The sequence below is a fragment of the Pomacea canaliculata genome, linkage group LG1, assembly GCF_003073045.1.
Source record: "Pomacea canaliculata isolate SZHN2017 linkage group LG1, ASM307304v1, whole genome shotgun sequence".
NCBI classification, from domain to species: Eukaryota; Metazoa; Mollusca; class Gastropoda; order Architaenioglossa; family Ampullariidae; genus Pomacea; species Pomacea canaliculata.
The window spans coordinates 38,756,199-38,782,138 of NC_037590.1; the positions used below are offsets into that span (position 1 = coordinate 38,756,199).

The following is a 25,940-nucleotide window of genomic DNA, read 5'->3' on the forward strand; positions in this document are numbered from 1 at the left end:
CATGACTGCTCACCAATACAGAGGAGACAGTACTGTTAAAAACAGAACTCAACATATGGACAGCTGTACAGCTTTCTGAAGATGGTTGTCTGGAGAGGGCGGAAATACAAGGTCTGTAGAAAAGTGCAAGAAGAAATTGGACAGGGAAGTCTTCATGTAAAAGGACCATGAAAATATGAAGTACACTGAAGACTTTAAAAAAATCATGAAACTTGGCCTTGAAAAAGATGCTAAAATTTATGTAGAAATTACAGGTAGGAAGGAATGTGTTGCAATTTGCTTTTATCATGATAACACGTCACACCTGGGTGCATCTGATTGGAAGACGACTCCTCTTCACAGCCTTGATTCGGTCTTCTGGAAATAAAGTGCCCAGGAGACCAGCCTTGCACAACATGCCACTTTCTAAAATGCCAGCCTGATAGAGCATTTGTATCAAGAAAGTCCCACAAATATTACCATCAGAACATGGGACAAATGGGTGCCAAAGGGTTGGTCTGGTTAGACTTAATCGTCCTTTTCCAGGAGTGCTTTAGATTTGATGCTCCAGTGAAATGAAATGAAGAAAAGCTGGACCACTTATTTTTCTGCTACTTTTTGAAAGCAGTAACTTTGGATTGAACACATCTTCATGCACTTTTAAACATATTTGGTTCTGTGTCATCGACTCGAATAATGTACTTTGCTCCTTATCCTTTGTGTATATTTTATTCAGTGTTTACATTTTTATCATTTGCATTTGTCTGCCACCAACCTCTAAAATTTATGAGTATATTGAACTCATTGTATTTATTTGTTGTCATGTGCTGCATTCAGCAATCAAACACTTTGACGCTGAAGTGTTCCAAACAAGTTGTATTTGGCAAAAACACAGAGATCAATCATGGATGACAGAAGTGACCCTCAGCCAGAAAACCTAAAACATGAAAGCACTGGATCTTTTCTGCGAAGCGTAACACATGATAACTCGCTAATCACTATATCAACTAGTTTCATTTGCTTTTCTGCATGTGTATTTCATCCTGTATATATTGCTTGCATGTGTTATCAAGCTGCTTTACTCTATGTATATATTTTGTGTACTCTATATTTACATGCCATGAATTTGTATATGTTGCTTTGCCCTATGTATGTGCATACACAGCAACTTTTGGCGTTTTTTCTAGGCCAACTTTCATAGCCTTTGAATGTTTTTCTTGTCTGGCCTTCAGTGTCATTGCCCACTTTGGATTTATGTCACAGATCTGTACAGTTTGCTGAATATATGCTAATATATTGCACATTGAAAACATGTTTGCATCGGTTTTTTGCACTGCTCTTTTGTTTAAGTGTATAGAGTTCACTACCAAGCAGAGAAATCTGCCAGTACAATACAGTGCATTTTTGACAAAAACTGTATCCAAGCTGTAATGAATTTATTACCTATGAAAGAAAAACAATTTTATCAAAATGAAAAACAAATGAAGTAATGATCGAAGGACTATTTACAATCAACTGTCATTGTTAGTGTCTTTGTTTTTTTCCATAAATTATATCCTCCAGTTTTTAGCATTTTCTGCAGGAACATTAATTTAAAAAAATATTACTAATTATGAAAACTGCCAACATTCTGCAACGTAGGAAATATGTTTCAACATAAACAAGCCTGGATACTGGTGAAAAATGTTGCAATTGCACTTTGATGAACAAGCAAATTAAATGATTCTCTTAATGTATCCTTATATGTTCAACAGTAATCCCGTTATAGACATTTCAAGCATCCCAGTAATTTTATACCCAACACATTCAGCTAATATTTAAAAAATCCTTTTTAATAACAACACTCATTATGAAAAGCAGTTCGAATAACATCACTTTGCAATGAAGTTGAAGCAAATAGGAAGTCATCAATGTGGGGAAAAATGAGACGCAACCAACATGTGTTTAAGAATTAAATTTTGCACAGATTATTTAAATTTTAGAACATGTATTTCAAATTACTAAAGCATTTTCAATTTCTCTTTTTTTTTCTGTGGCAATATATAATGGCTTATCGTGCATATTTATGGACAGGTTGAACCCCGATGCCCCTCTCGGGGATAAGGATACAACCAGTATGTCCAATGCACAAGTAAATGGAAGAATTGAAAGCAGGAACCCAATATAAGCTTTTTCATCTGAATGGATTAGAATGCATCAGCTTTCTTAGGAAGGCCAAACTGATTTACCAAGTTTCTGTAGGAACTGGTGTCTACACAAACAAAAAACTTTCTGCATTATATGACTACTTTTCACAAATTTTACTTGTTTTAACCACTCAGTCTGGCAATGAGAAATGCACTGCCTGTATCTGGATTTCCCTATGATACTTTCTCAGAAAGTTTCTCTGCTCTCAATACTTTTCCGGTTTGCAATTTTTCAACATTAACCCTTGCTCTTCTTTTCATAACAGTATATTTACCATAAAGAATTTCTTCATGCTTTTCTCAGAAGAATCACATTTTAAGCAAGAATATTTCTTACTGCTGCAAGGAGTATCAGGTGAAACTGACAAACTTTGACTATAAAAACAGAGAATCACATTCTTATGATTTACTTTGAAAGAAGTAGCCAGTTTGACAAGTTCATTACAAATAAAAATCTTTCAAATAAGCAATGCACATGCAATAGGAAATTAATTCAAGTGTGAAAAAAAACACTTTATATATGTCACTCAAATACATCTCAAAAACACCATCAGGTCATCTTTCTTGGCATTTCTTTAGAGTGAATGGGGGAAGGGATCCCAAATAAAATCCACCTAGGACATTTTGTGGTAAAAAAGATTAAATAATAAAATGCTGTTGCTCTGTAATCTCATTCCTATAATTCTGCAAGAAGAACAGGTTTTTTTCTCACTATACAGTTATTCTGAACTTGTGTTTTGCTACTGAGAGACTGCCGTCAAGTCTTTGACAAGCTAGATATCTTGACTTCTTTGGTTGATAAATTAGCTGTTTTGATAAAGTATATAACTTACTGCTATAAACAGCAAGACGCTACATCAGCACTACAAGGCACTGTCAACTTGCTGACACACTTAATGACATCTCTGTCTAAAAAAGTGCATTTGCCAGCATTATGAAGCACCTTTAGTACTGCAGGTAATGTCTGCTTTCATATGACTCTGACCTATCACCAATCTGTATTTTTGAACAAGCTGAAACTACTTATGTATACAGTTTTGATACTAAAAATGAAATGTCATGAATCCAGACAAAGCATTCCATGTAGTTTTTTTTTTCTATAAACACAAGGTTATCTAAATCGATTCTCTTTGGCTTAGTAGAATTTTAAAATAACTGAGTACCCCCAACCTCACTCTAAACAAAATTTGTTCCAAGAAATCAGAACAGAAAATCTCTTTGAAACATTATTTTTACAGTTAGGTCTCATCAAGAAAAACAAAAATTTCATTTTTCATCAAGTGCCATCTACTCTCAGACTTTTTGCAAAGCCACATTTTGCAGCCAGCAAAAACTAAACAGGAAAAAACTGAAACTAAAATGAGATAGAAGACAGCAAAAGCATGCCCATATTGACACCCATTTTAGGCATCTTCATCTGGAAGGCAGCAAACATGTGTCATGCAAGAGTACATCTGGTGGTAGAGACGCAGGCAGTTGTTCAGAGTACGGATATCTTGTTCCAATTGAAGTTTCTCCTCGTACAGTTCCATGGACTTCTGTAAAGAAAGAATATGTAAGAATGAGAACCTCCGGCACTCAAAGAGCTAAAATAGTCTCTAGCAATAAGAATGTACACACTAGGCATGCACAATATTTTTCACATTTTAGTGAGGTTCTAAATCAGTTGTGGAAGAAAAAAACTTAAAGCTAGAAAATCTGTTTGCAAGATGATAATATGAAGAGGTCAAATGAATAGCAATCATTATCATCGTGTAGTCTGCAGCTATATATATGTATCCTAACTGATGCTAATTATGTAAATATATAAGAACCTTAAAAGTAACATTCTTCAACAACCTTCAAAAGAGTCTCCTTTCTCTTTTTCTTGGCAAGGTGAGACTTTTTAGCTGCTTCTTTGTTGTGAAGTTTTCTAATGGCAACCTTCATTTCCTGTTAACACACAAACATATGCAAAACTGAAAGGAAAAAAAACCTGTAAAATAACAGAATAGTCCTATTTTCCTTTTTTTCAACCTTTTTGCATTGGTCATATTTCACCCAAAAATGCTTAAATAGCATAAAAAAGCAGACAGTCAACTTAAATTGGATCCCACCTACCTTGGCTTTTTCTTTTCTACTAGTAACAGTTGGTGGTGGATGGTGGTTCACAAAATTGTGAGCAGTTTTGTTTGACTTTTGATTGCTGGGATGAGAATCAGGTCTCGTCTGTGAAAACGGTTTGGCAGTGTCTCCACTGCTTGTTATGAAGCTAAACAGTGTTTGTGTGGTAAATGCTTCTGAGTTTGGATGGCTGGTCACATACTGCACATGTTCACTGTACATTGGCATGTCCTCAAACTGTCATTTCTTCCTCCTAACAAAAACAGATACATATAGTACAAATTATAACTTGTAGATTAAAATGTTCAATATCAGGATGTGAAGCCTGTTAATATTTAACATAGTGTTGTCAAAAGTCAGCATGTCATTTATTTCTGTGTGTATTTGTGGCTAGCAAACATTTAATGTCAAAACATTTTTAGATGACTGTCATGTTGGTTGAAAATACATGTACATTACAGAAGGCAAAGGCTATCAATTGATTTTAGATTAATATTTTTCAAACATATTTATAACAATAAATAATAAACGCACAATTTATACAGTGCATAATCACACTCAAAAAGAAGTATGCTCTCAGCCCCTAAGAAAAGTAGGAGACATGGACAGCAAACAAAGGACTAAAGGAGAAACAACTATGCAAGCATAAAAAAACAAAGAAGACACAAAGAGGAACTAGCTAACAATGATGTAGAGTGTCATAAATCTGCAGAAGTCATAAATCATAAAACAAGCAGATGGATTAGTCAATTGACAATAATCACAACTACAATCTATTGACAGCCATGTTGATTGATGTAAGGAGTGATGCTTGTGGAACAGATGTGTTTTAAGTGCACCTTTAAAGGTGTTTGATGGTGTGTAGATGGCGGATATGGAAGGGAAGAGAATTTCAATGTTCTGCAGTAACTAAAAATCTGACGACCATATATGCATTTCAGTATAAAGTAATATCTATGACAGTTGACAAATCAGTCATAAGGTCAGGATGTCTTTATTTTGAAATGAAAGTCCCACATAGAAAGATGCATATTCACATTCTGTTGTCGAAAGATTTTAGCAGTGCCTCTACTGATCAGTGCAAGGTGATAATTATGCAGAATAATTAATGAAAAAAAGTCTTTTTTGTTATGCAATGGCTGACGTCAGACACAACTGAAAGTCGTATTACGAGCTGATCGTATGTTGAATGTTTGTGAAGTTGGCAGAATTACCCTCTAATGAAACAGAATCATGTATTGTAAGCAGATCAAGAATGGGCCAAGACTCAAACTTGTAAATGTTTACAATTCTACGTCTTTGTAATAAAATTGATATTTGGATAAATTCCTCATAAGAAAACTTTTATTTAGCTCACATCTTTCTACAATAAACTAACAAAACCAAGGATAGCCGAGAAGAGAGGAATAATAAAACACTAAACTTTCGTTTCGGTTCAACAATATGTACGCACAAAATTACTACATGATTATGTCTGTTTAGTGCGCTAAGTCAACTGCTATCATTTAAAAGCATTTGATTGACTATTCCTCAGAACATGTAGCAAGTAATTATCAAATCTTAGCATTCGTTTTACTCGCCAACTGTTTCTCGGAAACCAAGAACCGGAAACAGGAAGTTGTTCGAAGGGGAGTAACTGCTCTCAGAGTGGCTGTTGGGGGTGGGGAGATGCCATTATAGGTTTCATATGCCAAGGTTCAGCATGACAAGGACTTTTGACGTGTTGAGGAGGGTCGAATACACAGCCATAAAATAAGCAGTTTTATAATTTTATGGTTTTATACGAATTCATTTTTGAATACTCACTAAAAGGCAGACGATTTCAAGACTTCGTCTAAACATAAAATATTTTATATAGTCGATCATCGGCTCCACGATAATGATCTGATGCACTAAACAGTTTTTTTTCCTTTGTGTGTGTGTGTGGGGGGTAATCGTTGCTTTTTTTCTTTTAAGTGTAGGATGTTTACAAGACCTCACAATCAGGGATTTTCTGACTTTCTGGAGGAGTTTTATTTTGCTTTAAAGGGGGTGACGGAGTGCGTGAGTAAAAGCTAAACTGAAGCCCGTCAGATAATGTATGGCACGTATACATGACAGCGAATAACAGTGACTACAGATAAATCTAATTCATGAAAATCGAGCGCTGTTTCCATTTTTAGGGCACGCACACATATGGATGCAGGTATACACAATGACAGTGCAAAAACACGAACGTATGCACACCTCAAAAGACCAATTAAACAGACCCTGATCACAAGAAGACATAACTATTTCAAGCTAATGAGAATAAGACCAATAATACCAACCATGAGAAACTAAGGACCTAACACATAAATGCGTGTACAGACTATATTATAGTTGTTTCATGACGGAAAGACAATACTCCTTGCAAACCAATGAGAGCAAATGCTGGTACTGGCAATCTTCCTTAGCTGTTTCGAACAAATCCTGTAAGTAATACTTAGCGTATAATATCTAAATAGTGATACATGTACTGACAAGTTAGCTACTTAAAATAAGTGGCGTATGTCATACTTACGACAAACCATTTAGCGCATTTACCTAAATTGAAGTTCGTGTTAACATCATTTCAAATAATTAGGGACGTGCTTAACACTGATGACAAACTAGTTAGTGCCTGATGTATAAATGTATAACAACCTAAGCTGTTTCAAAACTGGTGACAATTATGCCTAACATGCATCATGGCAAACGGACAATTTTTGTTTCAGCTAAAGCCAACAATACGCAACACCAATGGTAAACAAGTTGTACTGGGCCTGACACATTGTTATACTGACAACTTCAGTTTGTTTCAAAAAAAAAAAAATGCTTAAGCCAGTAGTACGTAACATAACGAGTCAATCATACTAACCAACAGGTGATGTTAATGTGTAACAAACTACAAAATGGTGAACAGTTAGCTGACAGATCGAAAGGCTGCAATAACTTCCAGCTTAAAAAGACGCCATCTTTAAGCACATTTTAAATACTATAAAGTGCTTACATACATAGTATACATACCAACACAGTACAAGTTGTCGATCTAACCAGCGTCACTTGCACACTAGACGATGGAATGACTACCGGGATAACATCATTTAGTTCATGACTAATCGAAATCAGGTATTACTAAAACTGCCGAGGCCTACGCCAGCAACGTACGCTGTTCCAGGGATTACGCGCTGGAGCGTGGGCTGGTTCGCGACCTTAAGAAAGTATTCACGAGTGCTCTATGCGTCATCAAAAGTAGACCCACTACAGCAAATACACACGACTATTTTGCAACATTACACCGTCCTTCTGAACATAAGGACGTACATTAGTACAATCTGGGAAAACCGATCGACGTTGTCAGGACGTACCATTACGTCATTAGCGTAGTATTTCTTGTTCAGTAGATACAAACAACGATGATAAAATTGTTGATTTAAGCTATGTAAATAAAGGTTTTATCTTTAAAAAATTTTCATCGCTGACGTGAAGAAGATCCGAAAGAGGAAAGTTGTACTCACAGGAGTGGGTGTTCCAAATTTTCCACCACCACCACCAACCTATACAAGAAAGTGTTCATGCATTTGGCAGACAGGATTAACCGATGATTTAACTATAAGAAAAGTCAACAAGAGAGCTTTTCCAATACGGAAACTATAATATAGTAATTATGCATCTCAGCCGAGGTTTTCGTTTTCCTGTGCGGGTGAAGAAAGTGCGTGTGCGTGTGTGTGTGCGTGTGTGTGAGGGGGGGGGGGCGAATAACACGGATTCTATTGACAAGTCATCTGTTACACTAGAATTTAAGGAGTTTAATTCTACATAATCTATTGACATGCAATACTTTTAGTGTCAGAAGAGACGGAAAGGGAAGCTCGATATCGTCCAAAAAACAATGACCGTGACAGTGACCGCATGTCAAAATGCGGATTTTTCTCCATTTGCCGATCACGACTGTAAATTAGTGAAAAGCAATTCACAAACAAAAGACCTTACATTTTTCCCCCACAAAGACAGCAGTATCGAGAAGTTGACAAGTTTTATTGGCGATGATGCAGCAAGTTGAGCTAGCAAGTTATTACTCATTTCGGCAAGTCCCAATCTTGTCTGTAGAGGGACTCAATTTCCACGACTTAAGCCGATTTGGCAGGCAGCCAATGACTCATTTATCAGCACTGATAATACACTTTGCTTCTGAAAAATTGACCTATGATCTTCTGGTAATAAAACATAGGTCATCGATTATCTCAATCCTATTTTCGGGTCAGTTTAATAATACAGAAGTTTTCTACCTTCATTTTCTTTCTCTAGGCTCATTTTTTCTTCAATAAAAAACGTTCGGCATGTAAATCATTTTCAAAGTTAAAACATTAAATTGAAAAGGACAAATAAATTTAGCATCCAAAATTTATTATCTTATTGCTGATTGTAGGGTGTGTAGGTACGAGTACCTGGAGGTACGACGGCCGAGTCGCTGTCGAGGTTATAGGTATTTACAGGGTGTCCATCATATTCTAACGAGTTTCTAAGTTCCAGCATGTTCAAGTGGCTTGTCTAGCGATTCTAGTCTTTCGGAACTTACCGTAATTCGTAAACATTACAAGCGAAGTCAAAAATAGCTAATGACACAAATAGACACACCGAAGATCGACATATGCGGGCTCACGCATTTCTCAGAATATTCAAGTATTTTTTTTTTCAGATAAAAGGAAGAATTACCGATTCGACATCACCCTACGAAAGCAATGGTATTGCCTCTAGTACAACAGAATTTTCATGCCTATCCCATTGAGCTGCCACTTCATCTGTCAAGCTTATGCTTTTCTATTTATTCCAGAAAATCTAATCTTAACGGTTACTGAAATCTTACAAATTATGTGGGACGTTGTTTTGGTGCCTCAGCTTCCTGCCATGTGTTCTGAGTATAGTTAGCGTGGGTCAGTTATCGTTTTCCTGCAAAGATTTTATGACAGTGACTTTGTAATATGTAGATCTCTGCATTTCTGGCTGAATAATAGTAATTAAAAGAAGAAGTACATTTCCCCACCCGAATATGTATGCGCGATATGTTTCCCAAGTACAGATGTGGTGGGGGAAGAGGTATGAGACAGACATCACAATTGAGCACAAACAAGCACAACACGTGAACGTATATAAGCTTTACCACCCAGACATCTGTTTACATATTTCTACATGGTTGTGTAGGACATGACCTCGTCACACGTGGTTCACCTCTAAGGTAACGATCTCCACGCAATCAGATGCCGTTACTCTTCGCCAGGTGATATCTGGTCTTCCCTGTATGCTCCTTCTTTGTGGCAGTGTCCCTCCAAACTTAGTCATGCATCTCTTTCCCGTGAGACATGTTCTGTTCTTATCTAGTGAACGCTCCTTACAAGTCTGAGTATGTGCTATATAAATCTCGCATTTTCTATTATGATTATTGGACAATGCTTCATGGAAGGATGACAACTTTCTTAGATCATTGTGTATCGTCAGCCTCAGGCCGTTTAAAACACAGCTACAATATCAAATGAATGTTCATATAAATTCAAACTGCTCAAGGCTCTAGAGGTAATTTCAGTCTTCTTGTCGGTCCTGGCTATTCCGCCCAGCATCTACTTGTCTTCTTGCAGGTAAGCGACATTGCCCGAAATAATGAGGTTTCGGCAGATTTTCATCACTAGACTAGGCTGTCCAAAGTTCAGTACCATCACGTTTATATTTCTTTCTTTCTTCCTTCCTTGGACTAAGAGAGACGCGCAATCGTCTCGATCGATCCACTCTGCAAAAGTTACAAGTAGCTTTTTGTTAAAACTTGATTTTGCGACGTTGGAAGTGATTCCTTTTTATCCATTCCCTGCTGTCTGTCGTATAACCCAGTCTATGCGAGGCTGCTGGAAGCTGATGGAGTGGAACGGTTGTTTCATGTTCTCGGTTTTTACCTTGAAAATATTGGTCGCCACTGTACGGGGGTTGTTTGTTGTGTTTTGATTTGTGATTTTTTTAAATCTTAGTTCTTGAGTTCTTGTTCACTCTCCAGATGGCGAGGTTTAATTTGTTCTTCTTTTACATACTACTCCCTTCCTCTCTGGGGCGCAGGCCAATCACAAGTGCTCCTTTAGTTCGACTTTGCTTTTCTTTCTCGCTCTATTGGTAGCCTATCGTGTTTGTTTTTTGTCCTCGTCTCTAATAAGTCTTCCTTTGCTTCTTTATTTTCTATAACCATGTTCTGTGATGCTAGATGCAAGTTTTTGTAAAGTGTGACCAATGTCAATTTCTCCTTCCATGGGCTCTTGGCTCGTGTTTTACCTGAGGTCTTCAAAACTGATAGTGTCTGTCTAGTTGATCCACAGTATTTCGTGTATTAATAAAGGTCTGCAGTCCTTTCATATTTGTCTTCCGCCATGTCCCTGGCCCAGACAAAAGAAGTGAACCATGGGATTTGAACCGGTGGCCGTAGTTATAAAGGGGTCGCAAAAGGTGCTTAGGGTGAAGAAAACCTGAACAGTGTCGGATGGGTGTGATGATTTCAAAAAAAAAAAAAAAATACTCCTTTGCTTGAGTTCCCAATTTTTCCCAGGGGTAAACAACTCACCTTCGCTTCATAACTACCACCACTATTCCCTGGAACAGCTGTCGGCTGTTTTCTCCGGACACTCACACGGTTTTTCCTTTTCATCATAAGTAGTATAAGCTTGTGCTATCCATCCCCCTTTTGGAAAGCCAGAATGGGGAGCCGTGACGTTACAGCGGGAAGCGGCCATCTTGGCGAAAGTCTCTATGGGGAAGGTTATCTTGGTGAGGTCACATCCGTTGTGGCTATTTTGGTGATGTAATATCCGTGCCCCCTAATGACCTTATCTTACCAAAAAATGACTCGCCCCTTGTTATCCCACGTGTGGTTGTTGCTGAGACCCCCTTTAGTGTGGGAAAATGTCTGCATTGAAAGAGCCCGTTTCGTCAAAGCTTAGAAAAGTGTATACTTTAATCAACTTTGTCCACCAGTCGCCACGAGGAGGCAGGGCTCTGTTTGACTGGTAAAAATATTTTTGAGGCATAGAGAACAAGAAAACTGTTATCACAGTTTTGAAGATATATCACAGTCTAAACGGGAGCAGCACTCTCAAATGTCTAACGGGACGGTAGTCACCTCATCGTCGAGCACCTTTTGCTTGATGTACAGATATGACAATAAATTTCTATGTTGCTGGTAGGTAGACATAGATTTACCATCTGTTTTAAAACCAGTGTTGCATCCACCACTGGTTTATTGTGTTTATAAAACGTGTTTGAAATTGTTGTGATCAAGTTGATTTTGGTGTTTGTTTAGACTTTAGACCCTTGGTGCTAAGTTTTTGCGTGTAAACCGAAACAAATGTAAGTTTTGCTGCAGAGGAGCCACCACCAAAATGGCCGCAACGGATGTGACCTTTTCAAAATGGCCGCTCCGGATATGACATCACCAAAATGGCCGCAACGGATGCGTTCTCATCAAGATGGCCGCCCCCATAGAGACTTCCGCCAATATAGCCGCTTCTGGCTGTTACGTCACCGCTCCCAAATGGGGGATGGATAGCACATGCCTATACTATTATCATTCTATTCCTCTCAAAGCGGGAAATAGTCATTTCTCTAGTGTGTATTTGGTTACTTTATTTAGGGTGACGAACCTTTAAAACTTGAGACAGCTTACACATGTAAAGTACCATATATTAGCATACTACGCGCGTTCGTGTGTGTGTGTGTGTTTGCATGCGCTCACACATGTGAGTGTATGAGTGTATGCTTCTGAGAGAAAGAGAGCAGTTATTTTAGTAAAGAGTCGCTCTGTTTTTGTAACATCTATTGTTTTGTTTTTTTAATTTTAAAAAATGGGATGCGAGAAATGAAAGAAGAGGGAGAGAGTATGTAATGTACTGATATGCTATCTTATAATATCGAGCTGAGAGGAGAGATGGAAGAGAGTATAAAAACCAAAAGTATGTTCCTTCATCGCAATCCTTGGGAAAAGAAATATTTCTCTCAAAGTGCTTCACTTCCTTTCAATTATATATTTATTTTGAGACTTGGTTTTGGAGTAAAGAGTTACTCTTTCGCGCTGCCTACCATTTATTTATGAAGCTTCAGTATATTTGTTTACAGCCAAGATGTGTATGTACATATTTATTTACCTGAAGCTTAGCAATACAACAAATAATCCTGCTTCAGCGTGTGTTGAAAACTTATAAAAAATGCAACACAAGAAATAGTAAGATATATTCACACACACACACCTTTTTAAAAATGAATTTCTGTCACTATCACACATTTGATGAATACATTTAGTCCACATGCACACACTGCGGAATCTTTCTCTGTCCTCCATATCTCTCACACATACGCACAGGCAAACATACACCAGGCACCATCCTCACTCCACCTCCACCCCTAGACCCCCCTTCCTATTTACTTCACAGCCTTGGCACAAAATAATAATAAGCACAGTACACAGCTAATTCTAACCGACATCGAACTGCACTACATTATATGTAACAATCCAAATCTCTAGACTTTCTTTACTTTTTCTGCGATGTGAATTGTTTGAGGAAGTATTGTTAAAGATTTTAAACTTTACTACAATAACCGAAATTATTTGGAGGACTATACTAACACACCCTGTCTACCACCGACATAAGGTGAACCAGGAACATAACAAGGCAAGGGAGACAATCGCTATGCTAGTTATTGAACTATCATGGCGATGGTAAAATCACTTCCTAGGTAGCAAAAAAAAAAAAAAGAAAAAAAAAAAAAGAAATGGAGGTTGATGTGCTAATCGACGATTGTCTTAGAGGTAATGGGCAACATTGAATGAAGAGGCTCAACCGCTCATACGAAGAGTACAAAAATATCTGTGCTTCCTGATATTGTAGCTTTACATGATAAAGGCAGAAGAGACAGACTTGAGTGTAGTGCGCAGCTTAGCTTAGTTAAATCTTAGAGATGGCTATACTTAGCTAAAATTTTGCCTTTAAGAAGGGAGTGCTAGAGTAGGTGAGGTGTCACGTGACAAAAATGGTTGCAGTGAGATGTATTTCACGTACGTGCAACCGTACAACGAGTAAGAAGTTTTTTTTTTTTTTTTTTTTAAGTTTGCCTGTGCTTAAGAGCACTTATCAGCGGTGTTAAACTGCTTTTTGAGTTTTCATTTCGGGAAGAAAAACACTTTGTCCAGTTTTTCGTCTCTATCAACTATCTACAAGTCCATGGTTTTTGTTGTTTTTTTGTTTTGTTTTGTTTTGTTTTTTTTTTTTTGTTTTTTTTTTTTGCTAATTCGGCCTGCAAGGTCCCTTTAGTTTTACTAACTGTCCAAATTTATCTTCTCAGTAGCCCCATTGACTCGCTATGAGATGGACGCTGAGTCGAGGACCTCCATGCTGTTGTACTTCAAGTATTCCATTATCTGTGTCGTGCTCATGGACATCAGCACCTCTCCCGACTCAGTCTCTGTTCCTCCAAGTAACCCCATGCTCGGTTCGTCTGAACCCCAGCCATTGCTGTTCGTCTGGTCAACGGGCTGCAGGTTGACAGGGGTGTCGCTTTGGGTTGCAAAGTGTACCCCGGGAACATGCTGCATCGGGATGTTCACCAGAGTCGTGAAAGTCTTCGGCAACGGCAAGGATGTTTGTCGGGTCACTTCAGTGGAAGGCGAAGCGGTCGCACTTAGGTCACCAGGGGTGTCCTGCTTGGTCGACCGCTGTGAGTGTAGAAGGGTGCCAAAGGGTTGTCCAGTCGTCGTCATGCTTACGTCATCCTGCGAAACGGGTTTGCTAAAGGATTGAATGCTCTCGTTGGCGAAGAGCGTGGCAGGAGTCTCGCGCTGACTCGCGCAAGCAGTACGAGAGAATGTGGACTTTGTGGACCCGAACGCTGCTTCCCGCAACTTCACGGCAGGTAAGATGTCGTCATATGATGGAACTCTCACTTCCGTTGGTGCACGCGGCCCGTTGGAAAGGTTTAGATCACACTGTTGTTGTTTTGGCTGCTGGTGGTGGTGGTGCTGCTGCTGCGGATAGCCCACCATCCTTGAGGTCACATCAGCTGAAGACGTCTGAGCAAAAACGGACTGTGATGTTTGAGGTGGCCTGCTCATTGGATTCTTCATCAGCGAACCCACCTTGGCACTGGAAGTCACAAAGGTCGAGCTTGTGCTGTTCGCTTCAATTAGCCCAGGCGCCCCAGGCCGAATTTTCAGCTGGGTCTGTCCTGGAAGACTGTCAGAACTGCGAACACCAGATCGTTCTACGGTTTGCAGGTATGCCATTAAAGCCCTGATCTTTGCCTCGCTTTGCTTCTCGCCAGCTACCTTTTCTTGGGTTTCCCACATCTGTCTCGAGCTGCCAGCGACCTTCTCAACATTGCACGTAACTTTCGCTGGCACCTCCTTCTTGACGAGGGGATCGTTCGACAGGTTGCAGGAGGGCAGGACCTGAAAGTCCTGTGGCTCAGTCTTGATCGACCGAGAGACTGCATCTACGGCAAGGAACTGCAGGTTGCTCTGCAAGCTTTTGCCTTGAAGCATATTCATGAGATCTTTCTTCACGCGCTGCACGTGCTCTTCCTCGGCATCCTCCTCGGTTTTGATGGTGATGTGGGTATCAGCCTCATCTTTTGTTACATTTTTCATGACGCTGAGAATGTCATCCATGGTGTCCAGCCTCTGGCAGTTGTCGTCTTCCAGTGTGGGATCCGAAACGAAGTTGCTACTCTCAGTGTTCGTAGAAGAATTGTGGAACAATGGGGCTACGATGTTCTGTTTGATACCAGAAACTACCGGCTGCTGCTGCTGCTGAGGAGGATGTAGTTGCTCCTGCATTAGGTATTGTGGCAGCGGTTGTTGTTGTTGTTGTTGCGGCTGCTGCTGTTGGTGCTGTTGTTGTTTCTTTTGCTGCTGCTGGACAAGCTCGATCTTTTGCATGAGCGTTACATACTGGCTGTGTTCCAAGGCCAGGGTCTTAATAGACCCATCCTTATTTCTCACCCTGATGTGGTGAATCTCTGAAGCCTGCTTTGTCACGTTGGTATGGTTTACTTTTGGACAGCACATGCCGTGTGCTGTAGACCTTTCAGTAGAAGCACACTGCCAGGCAGCGTCAACATGCAAGCCAGGAGTGGGCACTGGGGGGAGAGTTAAAGCCTGCTCACCACCATAAGAGGTGGGAAGAGAAGCAGGTGGGGGGCGAGGACTGACACTAGGAGCCGGACTGGTGCTGGGGGCAGGGCTAGTGCTGGAGGCTGAGCTCGGCGCTGGGGAAGAGACCTGCGGCGGTGGGTGGGATGCTTCAGCATGCAGGACATCCTCGAGGTCGTACGGGGTTTGAAAGTGGGGCACGGAGCAGCCGTGGAGTTTGTGCTGCTCGATCTCCTGCTGGTAAGTGCGACACTTTTGAATCAGCTCCTCCTTCTCTTCTGCCAGCTGCCGATTCTCCTGCTCCAGCTGTTCGTTCCTCTGATCACACCACAGACATTGAAACGTGAGTCATTAACAGTTACTTTCCATGATACAGCGTCTTAACGAAAACACACACACACACACACACAAAATAAAAACAAACGAAAACAAACAAACAAACCGACGTACATATGTCAGTATACAACGAAACATATATTTTTCCATTTTCTAATCTTGAGACCTGGGGAATCGTGTCGTTGACCAGAACAGTTGTATTTCCATCAGCCAGTAACAAATTAACTCTAGTCATTGAAGGTCTTACTATGGTCATCTTCAATTCGATCTTGTCATAGACAAGTTTGCAATTGTTACATGCAAATTTATTCAGGTCATTAATAACAAACCATACCTTGGTCAATTCTTCCGTTTGTTGCAATTTCTTTTCACGACATCTTTTAGCAGCTTCTCGGTTTTTCTGGCGCTTCAGTTCTTGCTGGTCATCGAGAGGTTCCTGAACAAACCATAATTTTTGTCAATATTTGTTCATGGATCAACCTGTCTGTTTATTATCCCTCTGCTTGTTCGCCTCTCCCTTCTCTCGTTCTGTGTGGGTGTGTGTTATATTATACATGTGTGTGTGGTGGTGGATGTCAGACGAGCACACAAGTCACACACCCACATACCTCTTTGATCTTCCGCTTCCGTGATGAGGTTTGTTTGCTGGAGCTGCTGCTGCTGCTGTCGTCGTCGCTAGGCTCATTTCCCCACTGAGGTAATCCTGTCGTGGTGCTCTGATCCGACATTTGCGTCGGCTCGGTGATCACTGCAAGAACAAATACGATAACTAAAGAACCAGAAAAATTATGATATGGTTCCTTGTGATCATGACCTGTTGATACCGCTACCCTCTCTTCCGTAAATTCTTGGTCAATAATTTCTAGAACACTTCTTTATCCAGTTCACTCTTTAACAGGTCGCATGTATAAACACGAAAACGAAAATGAAATCGCATACATTTTTCGTTTTGTCGAAACCAAAACTAAAAAAAAAACGCAGGATAAATTTCCGGTATTGCAGTGAGGAAAAAAAACCCGGAAATGATATTATAAAATATAAAGGTAAGTTAGGGAGGGAATCAATACCGGAGACCTATCTGACCCTGTTTGACCACATGTCATTCCCTGTCCCAGGTGTAACTGGGGATTTTTATATTCTGTACTTCTTCTCCACCTAACACCCTAGAAAATTAACATGTCCATAATTATATGCATTGTATATTTGTGTATAGATTAATATGTATATGTTATTGTCCCGGTAGAGAGAGACCGAAAAAAGAGTAAAAAGTGTGAAAATTTGTCGAAGGTTAATGGAGACCGGAGACGTACAGGTGTGTAGAAGGAGGCTACTATAAAAACGACGGAAAATGACCGAAATTCTGCTTCTTTTGAAAACTTGTTTTTATTAAATTTGTTGATCTGTGTCCGCAAGGACGTGTATATAATGCGAATTAGTGATGTCTGCGAGGATGAGATGCCGAGAGAAACTAAGGGAAATAACCGCGTCACCAACATCCAACAACAGTACAGAGCACTGCGGACTCTCCCTCTTCCGCGAATAGGTGGAAAACCCACAATCTATTTATAGTAACAGAGTGACTAGACTAATCTACTCCTCCATAGTTCCGTTACGATTAGAATAAAATATCTACATAAGCCTATAAATAGTAAATAATTTACATTTATTTGCATATTACTTATTTACTTACAAGAGACGTGAGTGCTATCTCATACAAATAAAGATTAACTCCTTATATATTTACAACAAAATAGCGTAGATAGAGATAAAAGACTTATTTTCTTTTGATGTCTGAACAAAGAAGATAACCTCGGTTTGACGTTTCAAACGCTTACTTTTTATCTGCTAAACCCGTCTCATACAGTAAAGATAGTGATTGACACTAATATATAGACTACATTTGTTATTGATTGAGCATAATTGACGATACTGAGAAGAACAACTAATATATGCATATATATATAGTTCTTGTCCCTATCGAAGGAATTAGTGAATAATGTCGCTGAGTAGAATTTGTTTCGGTAAAAGCAAAACAGCAAACCTATAACTGCTTTGTAGTTGTTCGTGGTAAATTACATAAAGTTGATAGGTGTATTAGTTTCGTAATGTAATTTTAGGTAGTGGTGTCCTTTTATGTCTTGGTATAACTTTGTTATATTTTAGTTTAGTACCTCATACTTGAGTCCCATTCTGTAGTCAGTCCCCAGTTTTTTGTTACAAAACTGTAAATGATTCAATACTTGTTACAGGAGAATCTATACGAATTAATACATACGTTACATAGTTCATGACGGACATATACCACAAACATGGATATGCATAGTAAGATGATGAAGTCTCAGGCACATTAACAAGTGAATTAAAACAAATATCAAAGACAACTTACCCATTCTTAGGTCCACCCAATTTGCCAGAGTTAATTACAGCTGTGGTGTGTCTGTGTGGAAATAAGTTAATGACCTTGTTGATGCAATGACTTATTAAGTAGAATGAGACCACATCTGCTCAAGAGGCAACTACGGTTTCGACTGTGGAAAGATCATCACAGGCGTCGACGTAGTTAAATCGAAGTGTGTTATATTTAGTAAGGGATTTCTCCGATTCTATTCCAAGAATAAGATCCGCCTCCCTTATATCGTCTACTCAACGGAAGTATGAGGCAGTGAGCTAAATTTAGCATTTTTCTCGTTTACTTTCCCTTTCTTCCTAAAACAATGAAGAGAACAACGAATATCTAAAAAAGGTAGGGCTACTGGGAATGCCCGAATGAGCGGAGATTTCCGCAGACAGAAAACGTAAATTCCTGTTGAAATATCACCTACTGTCTAGAAGATTTGCCTTGAAAATGTGGGTGCACATTCGATTCGTTTATTACACATATATTTTCTTACCTTTGAGAAATGTTTATCGTCTGTTGTTTATGCATTATAGACTCCATCCATCCTTAATTTGGTTTACTTTGTTTCGTCACCTTGAACGAAATTTTTTAATAAAAGCTCTAAAATACCACAAATAATACAAACTAAATTTCTCATTGTTTAAGAGAAAAAAAGTGTTTATAAATTGTTTTCATCCAGTAACAAATTATTACAGCTATAATAAATTAATGTATAAATTATTTCGAGCATGAATGTTTCCTGTTTCCAGAAATAGAACTACTTATGACACGACAGTGGAAATCCCCTCGGGCTAAAAATGATTCTGTAGCTGCCAAGGCATGCAAGAATTTCCGATATTACAAATGCATGACTCGACTCTATTCTTGTCTATGATTCGACTCTTTACATTGCATCTCCAGTCGGCTTGAGAATCAGTTTGGCAGAAGGCTCAAAGCAAGGTAGACATTCGTTTTACCTCTTTTTTTCCTTCTTTTGCACCTGAATTTTGTATGCACTAGAATCACACACGATTTAGATAACACGTATGTTTTGATTTTAATAAATATTAATATATTTTTCCTCTACCTTTGATGAGCAATGGCGTATAGCACGACAGCCATGTTGCCGTTGTCCCTCCTCTGTAAACCTCATGTCCCCGCTAGGCATAACAACAAGAAATCAACATGTATGAATAGACTATTTTTACTGTATTCTCTTATTAATCCCGTTTTCACATTTGGAAGCAATGGTTTATTTCTGAGAGTGCTTCCAAGAGTAACCCTTATCTCTGGAACGATATTAATTCATAAAACCTTATTAGGTAGAGATGTTCTTGACATGAAAATATTTAGAAAAACGTTCTCTGCTAAACAACAGAATGTGTCAAGACAACAAGAGTCCCATAAAATACAAGTTTGTCAAACTCAAAAGATAATAGCTTAAAGCATGGAAACATGAAAATCAGACAGATTTTCCAAGTGATTGACTTATAAAAAGGTGATTTCTTTTTTAAGGAAGCCCCCATGTGTAAAAGCAATTAAGTTGATAGTTTTCGCAACATTTTGATAGTTGGTAATAAAGCAGACATGTTTACAATTATATTTTCATTTCTATACAATCATTGCAGTATCATTCTCAACATTCCTCCCACTGCTGTTTTGACTGAATACCTGTAGCTATATATCATACACAGATTTCCTCCCCAGTTCAATTCTGTACAAACTTGCAGACAAATATTTTCTTTCTTGGTTTAGAGTTCCACTGGCGTCTGAAGCGATTCATCAAAAGGTTAAAGTCACAAACTTCTTGTTGTTGTGAAAGAAACTACTAAAGACTACAGATTACACAACAGTTTTGTGTCTACGCCACCATGTGTGACGGAAAAGACAAACTTCGACAGAGACTGAAAGAAAAGAGGGTCAACGAAGGTTTGGGAGATATACCGGATGATCTATTCGAGAAGAAACCTCGTCACGAAGTAAGTCAAACAAAAAGCTTTAAAGTCTTCGATCTTGAATTTCTGTCATGTGACTGGGCAGTGGTCAAAACGAGATTTAATTTGTTCAAAAGGATGTGTCTGAATAACAGTAATTTGTATAAAACTAATCACAATATTGGTCACTTAAAAAATGTTTATTCTAATAGAATTATATCGTTCGTAAACACACAGATTTTTCTTTTTGCGTTTGGTCTGTTCCTTTTGATTTCTGTAGTTATGCAAAAAAAAAGTTTCAGTTTAATGCGGTCTATAATGACAGCAAATAAAGAAAGATCAAAGCATGTGCTTGGCACTGCCATATATACAGTCATATAACATACAATTGCTAGGTAACACTGCCACACTACTCACACACACACTCTACTCATTTACTCACCTTTTGGCTAAATGTTTCAGATGACCCAAGAAGAGAAAACCAAGACTGCAGAAAGACGAAAGAAAAACAAAGAAGCTGCAGAAAAAAGCCGAAAGAGGAAAAAGGAGGAATTTGAACGACTTCAGCTGGTATGTATTCGCAAGAAATATCTTTTAATAACGAGGTTGTAATGCTGCGGTGTTTTTTTCCCAGACACCGATCGCATCTTCTGTCTTTATGGTTAACATATGTCCTCTGGATGAAGTAATATATATGATGACAATTAGGACTTTCATATATGTCAGTAAAGATAACTCTCAGAAATTTTACTCTTGTGCAAATGCGTCAATAATAGGTAATGTCCTCCAGAAAAAAAAAGAAAAATTCTATAAGGGAAAAAAAAGGAAACAAATGCTAAACAAATATGTGGAAAATAATGATTTTGCATACACGACACTTCTTGAAAAAGCACGAACTTGTGACTTGTTTTGTATTTTAATAATAATAAATAATAATATTTTTATTTTTATTGCTCTTTTGTCAACCATTAAAGGTGGGCTCAAAGCTCTTTACTAAAATACACACAAATATAATAAGAATGGATGCTGGTCTAAAAGACAGTTGTAGAATCGCTGTATATTTGTGACCTTCCCCTATCACAGTCTGTAGTCAGTCAGATTAGTCTGAGCGGCAAATATTTCACTGAGCTTCCTGGAGGAACATGATGTCAATTATTGCAGACTGGTCTTTACTCCAAGCAAAGCTTGCTGTGATAGGTCGACATTGTGAAGCAGCTGTAGGAAGGCAATCAGAGTTTGAGGTCGACACTGCCGATACACAGACCTCACATCTAAGTAATGAGAAGATGGCGCAGATGTGACAGTAGAAATAAAACGGCAGAGGAAAAAGATGAAAAGTGGCGCAGACACAGAAATCCATTCACGAACGTAGCAAATATCGTAACAGATGTACTGATGAACACTAGACACAAAACTTCACGCAGATCAACTGACAAGTAAGAAAAGTGAGTGAGAGGAGTCACCCTCCAGCCAGTTAGGCGAAATGACATCATTCCCTTCATTTTAAACTGAGAACATTTCTGCTAGAAAATATTAAATTGATAAACCCAGAAAATAATATAAAGGAAAAATAGGAGAGTAACTAAAATAATATTTTTTTTTCCAGGAGAACGACCAGTTGACGCAAGATAAATGCGATCTAACAGCACTAATCCAATCACTGAAGGATAAACTGCAAGAGCAGAGACAGACTAACGAGAGACTGCAGCTGACCAACGAGAGCCTGAAGCGATGGATCGCCAAGAGGGCAAACGAACTGGGACTGGGGAAGCATTTCTACAAAGACCTCAAGAACAAACAACAGAAGCACCAGCACAGTACAGCGCACGACGCCGGCGACAGCATGGACTCCAGCGACTCCGTCCTTCGCGGGGATCCGTCCTTTGGAAGCCACAGTTTACAATCCGACAAAGACAATGGCAATACGAGGCTGCAGGCGTCTCCTAGGACAATGAGCTCAACCGATGCTCTTCCTGCTTCGCCGGGAAACGCGGAAAGCCCTACCCACGTAAGCTCCGCCTCCGCGCGAGATCTCCCAGCATCCTGTATCACAGAGCCGTCTGACGTGTCGTCCACGTACAACAACGTCCCGCACGAACCAAGATCCCCCGACCAAACTTGCGATGGTGAGCAGATTGTGGTGAGCGGCCACGTAGAGCATGGTGAGCAAGGCGATGTATACTATGAACATGTAGGCGAAGAAGAAGTGGTGTACCTGACACCTGGCACCATACTAGTAGTGCACGACGATCCACAGGTGCCGTCGGTGACCAGCAGCTCCTCTCCGCAACACCCGGAGGGGTCAGAGGTCGTCAGCAGCATCTCGAAGGCCATGGCAGTTCTCAACGGGGACGTTGGTGACGCCGTGGCCAGCACCGTTAATGTCAGCAGCGCCAGTCACGTTGACACAGAGGTCGCCATCGAGACTCTACTAAGGCAAGGCTATAAAGTCGAGATGCCGAGTGCAGGAGTTCTTAGGAAGAGCGGGAAGAGAGAAGCCCACGGTGAGGAGAATGTCGTCCAGGTGGAGCTGGACCACAACTACAGGACTGTCCCAGTGGGCCTGGCTCCCCAGCTTCCTGCCACCACAGGCGTGGGGGCTGCTCCCCCCGGGACCGGGGTGCAAGTGACGGCTGGTTCTCAACAGTTTCGCATGATTCCGATCAGTGAGAGCCAGTACTTAACTCTCAACATGCCGGTCACAGTGTGAGGTCAAGCAGATGAACCGTGCGCCTGACCTGACCAGGACCATAATTAAAGCTGTTTGTAGTAGAATCTGAAAACTTTTTATCATCTTATATCTTGGCTATCACATCGACTGCCATTGACCTGTACCTAAAGGCAGTCTTAATTATTTTACTAAAGTTCGGAAACTGTTTGAAGGCATCAGCTGCCTCAGTAATCTTATTTTAAAGAAATCAAGGTGGAGAAAACTTTGAGTCAGTTTGTACTTGTAAACATGTATCGTTGTGAGTGGAGTGAGAGGTAATGCATTTTGTTTTAATTTTGGAGTTTCAGAAGAAAATGATTTGTTTCATTGGTGGCCAAGGCTTTCCCTCTTGTGTAGTTTATTGAGAGATAATACTCCAAGAGAAGGTAAGCCAAGAAGGCCTACAACTTTTCTGAACGCCTTCAACTGCTTTTGAGACCAAAATGGTTGTCATTTGATCAAAAATTGACCTGAACCTTCATTATCAATTGTCTTGTTTGACATTACATCCTTTGACATGAACTTTCTTTCTCTCTGTCTTTACTTTTTCCTTTCTTTCTACCTTCTTTTATTCCCTCCTTTTTTCTATGTGGTGTTTTATCAGCTCCTATTTCCCGTTACAATTTTTTAATCTGTCATTTGACTTAAATGTTAACATATTAAATTATGTACCTAGTGTTCATATTTGAATATCTGTACTTGTAATGTTTTCTCTGTGTAATGTTTTATTTTCTTTCGATGCTGACAGATTTTTAAATGTCAAATATTTTTTGTTAACTGTGTGTTTTGTTTTCGGAAAGTTACTAGCATATGTTACATCATGCTTAGGGATAAATGTATTTTGACATAATGTAAATGGCATAAGAAAATAAGAAAATAAGTGAATAGTTTAAGTGTAGTACAGACCTTCCTCTTTGTTGACACTGAGCTGGTGCAGAGAGAAGACAGAAAGCATCTAGCTGCATTGACTTGAATATGAAGATGAAATTTGTTCAGGATAGCATTGCCATGAAATAGTTGAAATGCTAATGTTATGAAGTATCTTTTATAAATAACCTCGACAAGATGTTTAAAAGGGAGATTTAAAATTTAATAATAAAATTACTGATTACCTGCGCACATTCCTACGGATTATATACATGTATTTTTATGTAAACATTTCTATAGAAATCTTTGAATGTTATTTCTCAGTTAGAAAGTAATGTAGTTCAAATGGTTTTTTTTTTTAAATTTATGTTTACATATCTTTTGTCAGCATCGGATTTAAACGTTTTCGCTTTTTTTCCGATGACTGTTGGCCTGCTGTAGGTTGGCCTCACTTTTCTAGCAGGCCAGACAGTAAAAATTTCACAATATCTAGGCAATGGCAAGCATGGTCTTATCTGCCCCGGGGACGGGGTGAAAGAGAGAGACAAAGAAAAGAAAGAGTAGGAAAGAAACAGCTGGAGAGTTATAGCTGGCGAGGTACTTTTTTTTCATAGTTAAATTTTTAAACATTGTGAATAGATGAGATAAGTAATTATCCCTGCTTTGAGTACAGTATTGTTATAGCATACAACTGTTTGTGTTGTTAAGTAGTTAGTGTGTTTGTCTTTTTCTGGATGCGTGAAATTGTCTGCCTTGCTCATTTTATAATCAAATCGACCCGCCGTAGAGATAATGAGCTTAGAGCAATGTTTTCACTTTATGTGCATTACCTATGATCTAGTTCTGTGATGATAGCTCTTGAAAAATGTACCCTTTCCACTTACACCTAGAAATAGCTGGCTTTGTCCAGTATAGATACAAAGAGAGAAGTTAACCAGTTTTCTCGCAATTCAGATATGTGTAAAAGATTATTGTATCTCCGCAACAAAATTTGAATTTCTTCTTTACGCTTCTGTAAACATGAGTTATCCGTGGATATGGCCTAAACCATATTTTGCACCACTCTTTTTTTTTTTTTTTTTTGCCGCTTGCTGTGTCTCCCACCCAACCCCAGCCACCACCCTTTTCCCCTCGCGGAGATAAAGAAGGTGATATGGAATGTTAACAGAGTAGTCTCCTCACGCTCATTCATCTGCTTTCTAGTTGGCTAGGGGGCGTCGTCTGTGACATACACTAAGAGCACCCGGACGTAGGTCCTCTTCCTTTCATCAAGTTTTGCCAAACAGGGATTTCCCCCAGCAGTGTGTCACGTGTCACTGTGTGTGGGGAGGGTTGGGGGACGGGAATGTTGGTGCGAGAGACGTTTGAAAACTGAGAAGTTTTTAGCATAACGTCTCATCGCACCGATGTTAAGATGTAAAAAAATTTAAAGTATGGTTCAAATCTGGATTTTAAAATGTGTTTTTCCGTACCAACGTATCTGATTACATTGCCAAAAAACTGCACAGCGTTGTTAAACTTTGTTAGCAATGTAAAGTAAGGGGTGTGTCTTAACTCTTATCTTTTTATTCATCTTTACTGGCCGGTGCACCATTACCTTCTGCGCCGGGGACATGGCTATAAGTGCTTCTTGATAAGATGACTTGCTTGAGTGAAAATATATATATAACATACTCTGCAGATATGTCGTTCACAACTTATCGTCCTCACCCAGGCATGGCTTAAGGGGATCTTAGAAAGTTGTGCTTGATAGGCACCTTTGCTAACAGTGCCGGAAGTATGGACAACAAATAAGCGATATTTTCCACACATTGGAGTGGTACAACTGAGTCATTTTCCTGATACATTAAATAATTCATCCTCCTGCACAAGGGAACCACCTGTTATTTTAGGAATTAAAATTGCTGTGATGCAAAAAATATGGTTATAATTATACATATGAAGAGTGAATGTCTTAGTAGAACCCTATATGATGGAAGCAAATGGATGGTGATATAATTGTTGTCAAGGTGCTGTGTGTACTCAAGGAAACCAGCACACCTTGTCCTAGAGGAAAATAAAGAATACAAAAAGTTCACAATACTTTTGAGTTTGTAGTGCGCGAGCAGGTGTGTCTCTTTGTGCCTGTGTTAGTGTATGTGTTTTGATTATTTCACTTGAATGTTATTTCTTCTCCCAACGCCATCTTATTTAGTAACTCTTCTGTCTCTTTGAGGGCTTGTCTGTATTTCTGCGCTTGTGTGAACGCACTGCCCATACTAACTCCCACGCTTCATCA

The 25,940-nt window shown here is 39.2% G+C and overlaps 3 protein-coding genes and 1 long non-coding RNA gene across 11 annotated transcripts; 2 read left to right on the plus strand and 2 right to left on the minus strand.

Moving 5' to 3' along the window:
- Positions 1 to 842: 842 nt before the first annotated feature.
- On the minus strand, positions 843 to 8,827 carry LOC112556736. Of its 8 annotated transcripts, XR_003097814.1 has the most exons (5): positions 8,262 to 8,279; positions 7,787 to 7,825; positions 4,266 to 4,521; positions 4,005 to 4,097; positions 843 to 3,703 (listed from the first exon to the last, which is right to left on the minus strand). XR_003097814.1 is itself a non-coding variant. In XM_025226061.1 (4 exons), the coding sequence occupies exons 2-4, from the start codon at positions 4,494 to 4,496 to the stop codon at positions 3,569 to 3,571; spliced, it is 459 nt and encodes a 152-aa protein (XP_025081846.1). In that variant the 5' UTR covers positions 4,497 to 4,521; positions 8,717 to 8,827; the 3' UTR covers positions 843 to 3,568. The 8 variants fall into 8 exon arrangements, 7 of the variants coding, with proteins under 7 accessions (XP_025081846.1, XP_025081815.1, XP_025081826.1 ...); XM_025226061.1 differs by lacking the exons at positions 7,787 to 7,825; positions 8,262 to 8,279 and adding an exon at positions 8,717 to 8,827; XM_025226030.1 differs by lacking the exon at positions 7,787 to 7,825 and having other exon boundaries at positions 8,262 to 8,365.
- Positions 8,828 to 9,362: 535 nt separating this feature from the next.
- LOC112566400 lies at positions 9,363 to 13,061 on the plus strand. Its single transcript, XR_003099582.1, has 2 exons — positions 9,363 to 9,901; positions 11,662 to 13,061. It is a non-coding gene; the product is annotated as an uncharacterized LOC112566400 (long non-coding RNA).
- A 335-nt stretch (positions 13,062 to 13,396) lies between these two features.
- LOC112566391 (mastermind-like protein 3) lies at positions 13,397 to 18,326 on the minus strand. Its single transcript, XM_025242557.1, has 4 exons — positions 18,161 to 18,326; positions 16,383 to 16,522; positions 16,109 to 16,210; positions 13,397 to 15,756 (listed from the first exon to the last, which is right to left on the minus strand). Exons 1-4 carry the CDS (start codon positions 18,162 to 18,164, stop codon positions 13,651 to 13,653), a joined length of 2,352 nt encoding a protein of 783 aa, XP_025098342.1. The 5' UTR covers positions 18,165 to 18,326; the 3' UTR covers positions 13,397 to 13,650.
- Positions 18,327 to 18,963: 637 nt separating this feature from the next.
- On the plus strand, positions 18,964 to 25,737 carry LOC112566059. Its single transcript, XM_025241993.1, has 4 exons — positions 18,964 to 19,111; positions 19,907 to 20,130; positions 20,548 to 20,655; positions 21,692 to 25,737. The coding sequence occupies exons 2-4, from the start codon at positions 20,023 to 20,025 to the stop codon at positions 22,793 to 22,795; spliced, it is 1,320 nt and encodes a 439-aa protein (XP_025097778.1). The 5' UTR covers positions 18,964 to 19,111; positions 19,907 to 20,022; the 3' UTR covers positions 22,796 to 25,737.
- The last annotated feature ends 203 nt before the right edge of the window (positions 25,738 to 25,940 follow it).

Coding starts and splice junctions, on each gene's coding strand:
- LOC112566391 (XM_025242557.1), bottom strand. Junction 16,211..16,382: donor GGAAGCGGAAGATCAAAGAG/GTATGTGGGTGT, acceptor TGGTTTGTTCAG/GAACCTCTCGATGACCAGCA. Junction 15,757..16,108: donor AAACGGAAGAATTGACCAAG/GTATGGTTTGTT, acceptor TGGTGTGATCAG/AGGAACGAACAGCTGGAGCA.
- LOC112556736 (XM_025226061.1), bottom strand. CDS start 4,496: ATGCCAATGTACAGTGAACATGTGCAGTATGTGACCAGCCATCCAAAC. Junction 4,098..4,265: donor GTAGAAAAGAAAAAGCCAAG/GTAGGTGGGATC, acceptor GTGTGTTAACAG/GAAATGAAGGTTGCCATTAG. Junction 3,704..4,004: donor GAAAGGAGACTCTTTTGAAG/GTTGTTGAAGAA, acceptor CTTTCTTTACAG/AAGTCCATGGAACTGTACGA.
- LOC112566059 (XM_025241993.1), top strand. CDS start 20,023: ATGTGTGACGGAAAAGACAAACTTCGACAGAGACTGAAAGAAAAGAGG. Junction 20,131..20,547: donor AGAAGAAACCTCGTCACGAA/GTAAGTCAAACA, acceptor TAAATGTTTCAG/ATGACCCAAGAAGAGAAAAC. Junction 20,656..21,691: donor AATTTGAACGACTTCAGCTG/GTATGTATTCGC, acceptor TTTTTTTTCCAG/GAGAACGACCAGTTGACGCA.